Below are 6,975 nucleotides of genomic sequence, written 5' to 3' on the forward strand. Positions count from 1 at the left end.
TCCACGAATATTGAAGAAATGAGAGTGGCAACTGAATAATTATTTGGTTACAATTTTCGTTGAACTAACGTCCAGCGGCGCGCAATTATTTCATCGGAGCTACGATATTTTAGTAATAATTCCCTGTTTATAGATGCATAGTTCTATCACACTTTTCGGCTAATGAAATTTGTTGCCAGTTTCATTTGCGAGAAGAAGAAGAAAAAACGAAGATAATATTTATTCGTTCGTATTGTTATATCTATCCCGTGGTGTGCGTAGCGAGCTGCGTTGTTAAAATGATGCGGCGTCTCGACCTCCGTGAATCCGATCAAAATTCTCAATGATCCGCTCGGTCACGAGTCGTAGTCAGCTTTAAGAATTAACATCTCGGGCATTCCCGATTGAAACGGTCATATTTTCTTGTTTTTTTTTTTTACATTCATTGATCACACTTGTATGTACGACGGAATATCATCCCTTCGACGTTATTTGGTTCTAGCGTAAAATCGTTTGACGTTCGTGTTTGTAGAAGAGAAGGGAAAAGTGAGTTACTTATTTCTATGATTAGTTCGGTTCCAAGCAATCCTTGTCAGTATTTTTTGTCAGAGAATTTAATCAGACAAACCGTTTGTCCTTAGTGAAAGGATGTAATGAAGTGAGCAGAGTTTTCGACAATCTGTTTAATCAGTTTAGACACGTAGGGGTCGTCGTTAGGAGTGTGTTAATGGTATCTATTTCTAATGTTTCTTGACTCGGCGCTTCGAACCCATAGAGATAATACACATATACTCTATTTCTCGAGTGACTAGGAGCCTTCCGCGCAGTTTGAAAGGTGATGGGGGCCGCAGCGAACGTCTCGGACCTCCCACCATGCGTTAATCGTCGCCTCACCGACCACGGTTCATTATACACGGTAGGACCAGGGGTCTCAGAATTTATCCCGCACGGCTCGCTTCCCCTCTTTTTCGCCCGTATTTCGATCCCCACTACTATTCTCCTCACGCGCCTTCGTGAAGCGAACCCATCAAGTACCAGTCCCCACCAGGGGTCTCGCGATTTATCCCTCGACGCTCGCTTCCCCTGTTTTTTGCCCGTTTTCGATCCCCACTACTATTCCCCTCATGCGTGCTCATGCGCGTTCGCGAAGCTCTCCGCAGCGCTACCGTGAAAATCACTGCATACCCTCACCAACTATTGGTCCCCACCATGGTCGCGTCGTCCCCACTTTCCGGCCGCGGGTAAAAATATCTCAACCCTGATTCGGACCTGTTGCGGATGAAACCATATTTTTTCCCTCGGCCGGAAAGTGAGGACGACGCGACCATGGTGAGGACTGGTACTTGATGGGGGTATGCTAGGCATGGTCAGCGAAGGCGCATGACGGGAATAGTAGTGGGGATCGAAATACGGGCGAAAAACAGGGGAAGCGAGCCGTGAGGGAAAAAATATCTCAACGCTGGATGAAACATAAGTATAGTTGGGTTGTATCGTTGTATGTCGTAAGGCCGCGGAGCATGAGCAATACATGTATGTATGTGTATGTGATGATCCGTGCTGAGAGAACGCACGTTTTTGTCATCAATAAAGAGTTTGACTTGAATCCATTCTTTTAGTTTCTCCACACAGCGATCCCAATTACCTTAGTTAATTTAACAGGTTATGGGCCCAGGGACGCGAGTGTATTAATATTTCGTGGAGAAAAGGTCTTCTATCGTAATTTTTCATAAGCGGAATAATCTGCGTGTTTTAGGTTAGCCAGCCTCGTGCAATAGTGCAACATGACCGAAATAGAACACGAGTTTGCAAAGATTGAAAAATTGACTGGAGAAGAAAATTGGGGACTTTGGAAATTTCAAGTGCGAGTTATTAATCTCACGAATGGAGCAGCTGAAATTCTTTCCGGAGATCTTGTTAAGCCAGAACCGGCGGGGCAAATGGATGCTCAAGGGACGGCTGAGTATCAGAAAAGATTAAAAGAATGGAAAAAGGTGGATGGTTTAGCACAAAAGTCAATTGTGACAACAATAAATGCCAGGAATATGTTGCACATTATAAATTGTACGTCTGCCCGTGAAATGTGGCTCAAATTGCACGAAGTGTATGAAAATAAGAGCGAAACATCAAAGCACATGCTACAGCAAAAATGGTTTTCGCTTGTTAAGGATGCCACAGATGATATAGCCACTCGTGTGTCTAAGATAAAGGATCTTGCCTGTCGGTTAGCAGCACTAGGGGAACCTGTATCAGACAGTATGATAATGACCAAAATTTTAATGACTCTTCCGTCGTCTCTGAAACATTTTCGTACAGCTTGGGAATCGACTGGTGAAGAACAGCGAACGCTAACGAATCTTATTTCGAGACTTTCAATGGAGGAGATTCGGCAAGGGACAGATCAGAATGATGTAAAAAACAAATATTAAGTTGCTGCTACTGACCAGTGCGCAGCCTCATTAGAGAAGAACAGACGATATAACTGATTCTCTCTTTCTCTCTTTCTATCGCGGGACGTTTTCACTTGCAGAAATTATGAGGAATATGGCTCACCTACTTTATATATGTGTATTATTTCTATGTTTGAGCCAGTTCCAATCGTTTCTCGACCAATTTACACGATCTTTCCGACCAAAAATGTCGTATTATCGAGTACCTGCTTCGACGCTGCTTCCGCTTAAACCGATCGGTTTCGTGGCTCTATTATCAACAATCAGATTAGGTTCTCTTAATAATTATCAATCACGAAACGTTGTTCTATCGAATAAATCTTAATAGTTTAATTGATGGGAGTAATGGTTAATTGAATTTATGTTTCATACAAGAACGAAGACAATTCGCTACAGAACAATCTGTTCCAACACACAATTTTAATTAAAAAGAAGAGAGAATAATTTTAGATATTGAATTTCGGTCATTATCAAATAATAAGAATTATGGCGGAACTTCCGAAAACCCCTGTTCTCTGAATTGGCTGAAATTTTGAAAATAAGTTCGTTTTTGATAAAAATCATAATTGCAAAAAGGATTTTTAGCGAATCGAAAAAAACTTTTACCATTTCAAAGTCATTTCCTATATTACCGACACTGTATTGACTTAAAATTTGTTTGTTTTTTAATTTGTTGCAAACACATATTTCATATCCTCGATTAATTGTAAAAATACTAACCTAACCTCACCTAACTTAACCTAACGATTAAAAATGAAAACATATTCTTCAACTTGCTTTCAAAGCTGTAGTGTATGTTCCCGCGCTTGTGACTACGTCGGTAACATAGACAATGACACCTAAATGGTAAAAATTTCTTTTTTTAGTCGTCAAAAATCCTTCTCATCAGATTTTCATCAAAAAAGAACTTATTTTCAAAGTTTCAGCCAATTCGAAGAACGGGGCTTTTCGGAAGTACAGCCCAGAATTGTTATCATAAATCCAATGAAAGATAAATGAAATTTCGTTAGAACAAAACGGATCAGTTTCTCTAATTTACATATTTAATCGTAAATGCAAATGAATTCCGTGCGGAACTGATAGGACCGATATTTTACACTCTCTTTAAACATGTATTTCTCCGACCAGTTTTATCTGCCTTCTTGATCGATGAGCCACTTATGGCTCCGGCCTCTACTTTCGTCTTCTTCCATAGCTTTTTCTGTTGAGACGAACAGTCTTTGCGACAGTAAAATCTCTGAACTATAAATTCGATTTTAATATAATATTTGAATGTTGAATTCGAATCAATATGGATATAATGATCCTTGTTTAAGGATGTATTGGTTATACAGTCAATCCCAAAAGTTTATGTACCCTAGAAAAATGCATTTCCTATAATTAAAAAGAAATCAGACGTTAAAAGAAGAATGATTTTGGATGAACAAAAGTTTAGTCATATTTATTCGTTAATTGAATTTATTGAATTGAAAATTATGATTTCACTTTAAATGATGTAATATTTGAATGTCGAAAAGTTAGATGTAATTAAAAAACGTGCAGAAGCGTGAGTACGACGTTGAATTTAATGGCTACTCATAAACAATGTATATACATGAGTTTTATTTTCATCCGGTATAAGCGAATGGGAACTTCGTTTGCCAGAAGAGTAATAATTAAATGTTTAGAATTTAAAGAGAAATTATATTTATTCATTGTTGAATAAAAAGTCTTTATTACCATTTGATTTTAAACGATACGATGAATATGAATGTTGAATATGGCTGCTGAACTGAACGTTGAACACGAGTGTTGAATTTAGATGTTAAATATGGACGTTGAATAATGGAAAGTGTATTTAAAGAACGACCAGATGTTACTAAAACGTTGAACGTGAATCAACGCGGATATAAAAATTGAAAAGCGGAAAATGTAAAAAGCGATTTACAAAGAAACGTTGAAAACCTTCTAAAGTTCACGCGGTTCATTCGAATCTTGTATTTTTCGCTACTAAACGAATATTCTTCTTCGTACATCGCTTTTTACAGTTTCACTCTGTCGCTTTTTCTTTTGTATGATCGGAAACGAACGAATCTCGATGGTCGTTTTCAGCCTCGCCGAGCTCGTTCCAACAGTAATAAAAAAAAAAAAAAATAAAGAAACTGAGCATCAACCACACAACGGAACTACGAACGGCTGTACCTATTATCTATTATATCACGTGACACGTTGTCGCGCGACGCGTACATGTAAATTTATAAATAAATAAATTATTATAAAGCAGGAAACACGTCTGAGTTTTCCTCGATTCCTAAACATAAAACTTCATCATGTAAAAATATAAGGTGTGTTCTTCCGGCTGTCTGCGCCTTCCATTCGTCGGCCATATTGGAAGTACGATGACCTATTATTTAATCCGAATTCCGAATACGCATATATATTACACTCCGAGAACTTAATTTTTGACATGTTTACGATTTTTAAATTCGCTCTGTTTTAATATGAAGCGTGATTGGTTAGAAATGCAAAATGGCCAACGAATGGAAGCGTCCGTGATTAGTTGTTCAATTGGATGCGCAAGAACACACCTTATGTTTTTATATCCTGATAAAACTTCATCTTCAAGTTGTTCATACCTGATCTAAATTCATTTGGAGTTTCATAGGAGTTCTATGGGAAGGTAATGAATAAAAGTGATATTGAAAGGTCTCGAATAATCTATTTCGTCTCTCAAAATAAAAAGAAAATATTACACAATGGATACGCGTTTATAAATTATAAGAATATCGTCTATAGCCTACGTATAGTATTGTCAAAAAAGTTACAAGTATGTGTTGAGGTAAAGAGCGAAGGAACGATCAGTCGCTGACTAATTTCTTCTCTTTTTTTTCATCTCTCCTATTAATACTAGGTATTCGTCGTTCGAAATTACACGTCACCATCTTTGACGACCGACAGAAATAAATCTACTATCTATATAATTTATATTCGTCAGAAATAAAAAGATATTTATGAATAATTAGATAAAAGAAAACGACAGTGACGATCACTTGCCTGGAACAGGAAGTCACCTATCCTAATTTACTTGGTCTAGAAAGAAAAATCTGCACCTATAATTAAATAAAAGGAAAACAGCAGTGACGTTTATCTGTTGAAAACAGGAAGTAATCTACGCTAATTTATATTCGCCGATAAGACTTGGTGTATAATAAATAAAAAAAAATCTCTACATATAATTAAATAAAATGAGAGCAGCGGTGACGATTATTTGAAACAGGAAGTCGGTCTTCAAAGATTAATCGCATACATACACGTCGTGTAATAATAATAATAATAATATTAATAATAATCATTGTCATAATTTGTTTCGTTCTTACGCACGGTACGTGGAATGTCCGTTACTCATTCTTCTTTCTTTTACCCTACCTGCGCATATACACACGTTCGTAGTGTCGCGTATGTACACGTGTATTTATGCGTATTGTCGCCTATGCACGATATTATAAATACAGCTTAAATACAGTATCGACAGTTGCAGTTGGCTCCGGTTGGTGAACCGACTAATGGATCTTCGCCGGTTTCAATACGTTCTCCGTGAATTGGCCGACGATGTTGCCCCTAGGGTGATAACAAGCCACCACCACGCACGTCCCGTCCCTCTTAGCCATCGCGATACCCAACTCCGTGGTGTTTTTCCAAACGATTTGCGTGAAATGGCCTACGGAAATAATTTTTATAAATCAAACACGAAACGAGAGTGAGAATTATTTGAAAATATTTAAGAACAAAGAAAATTCTTTAAATTCTTAAATTTTTTCCCTAAAGAGAAAGCGATTAGTCTTACGTACATGTGTTTAAAATCTTTGGCTCCGTGCCATACTTGTGATCCTTCTTCTCGGAATACCACTTGGAGACGACTTCCCGGGCGGGCACGATCAACTTGGGATCGGAACACTGCATCGAGTAAATGTTCTCACCGTACGGGGACGACGATTGCGGGATCAGCTTGTTCGTGCTTAGCAACGTGTTCGCCCACGCCTGCGGATAGAGGAAGAAATTTTTAATCGAGCGTTACTCTTCCGCCCGCGCGGCCGACTCCGTCGCCTTGTCCAATCGCGGTTTATTCATAGTAATTAGATTTGATGCACTCTTCGTTAATGAGTAAAACGTACTTTAGCAGCGGCCGTTAATTCGGCGCTGAGTCTCAAATCCGGAACCCGATGCTTCCTCCTGTATTCGTTATGAATGAGCAGAGCCTCCTGCTGCCACGCTTGCTCGTTCGCGTAAAGCGCTCTGGGATCCGGTCTAACCTTCTTCGTGGGACTCATGCCGCCAGGCGGTAAAACGTTTTCTGTGAAGCTGCCCAAAAAGTTTCCCGCTGGATTGTAGTTGCAAACGACGTAAACCTCGCCGTTTCGATTCCTTGCCATCCCGACGCCTAGCTCGGTGCTGTCCCTCCATACGACTTGGGTAAAGTGCCCAGTTTTCAGGGTAGTGGGTTCCTTCCCATACTGATGGTGCGCTTCTTCGGCGTACCTACGGGATTAACAAAGTTAAAACTATAATATAC

General features: G+C 39.1%; 2 protein-coding genes across 2 annotated transcripts; one reads left to right on the forward strand and one right to left on the reverse strand.

Moving 5' to 3' along the window:
* Positions 1-1,760: 1,760 nt before the first annotated feature.
* LOC108627947 (uncharacterized) lies at positions 1,761-2,405 on the forward strand. The gene has a single exon (XM_018029565.1). The coding sequence runs from the start codon at positions 1,761-1,763 to the stop codon at positions 2,403-2,405; it is 645 nt and encodes a 214-aa protein (XP_017885054.1).
* Positions 2,406-5,102: 2,697 nt separating this feature from the next.
* Positions 5,103-6,957, reverse strand: LOC108627948 (Golgi-associated plant pathogenesis-related protein 1-like). The gene is made up of 3 exons (XM_026816083.1): positions 6,578-6,957; positions 6,254-6,443; positions 5,103-6,123 (listed from the first exon to the last, which is right to left on the reverse strand). The coding sequence occupies exons 1-3, from the start codon at positions 6,833-6,835 to the stop codon at positions 5,966-5,968; spliced, it is 606 nt and encodes a 201-aa protein (XP_026671884.1). The 5' UTR covers positions 6,836-6,957; the 3' UTR covers positions 5,103-5,965.
* Positions 6,958-6,975: the final 18 nt, after the last annotated feature.

The sequence above is a fragment of the Ceratina calcarata genome, unplaced genomic scaffold (assembly GCF_001652005.2).
Source record: "Ceratina calcarata isolate Rehan_Ccalc_2016 unplaced genomic scaffold, ASM165200v1 scaffold480.2, whole genome shotgun sequence".
NCBI classification, from domain to species: domain Eukaryota; kingdom Metazoa; phylum Arthropoda; class Insecta; order Hymenoptera; family Apidae; genus Ceratina; species Ceratina calcarata.

Bases quoted from the DNA above. Each gene is read 5' to 3' on its own strand.
- LOC108627947 (XM_018029565.1), top strand. From the start codon at position 1,761: ATGACCGAAATAGAACACGAGTTTGCAAAGATTGAAAAATTGACTGGA.
- LOC108627948 (XM_026816083.1), bottom strand. From the start codon at position 6,835: ATGGCAAGGAATCGAAACGGCGAGGTTTACGTCGTTTGCAACTACAAT. The intron at 6,444-6,577 runs GTACGTTTTACT...CTCTATCCGCAG, and splicing joins AATTAACGGCCGCTGCTAAA to GCGTGGGCGAACACGTTGCT. The intron at 6,124-6,253 runs GTACGTAAGACT...TTATTTCCGTAG, and splicing joins GCCAAAGATTTTAAACACAT to GCCATTTCACGCAAATCGTT.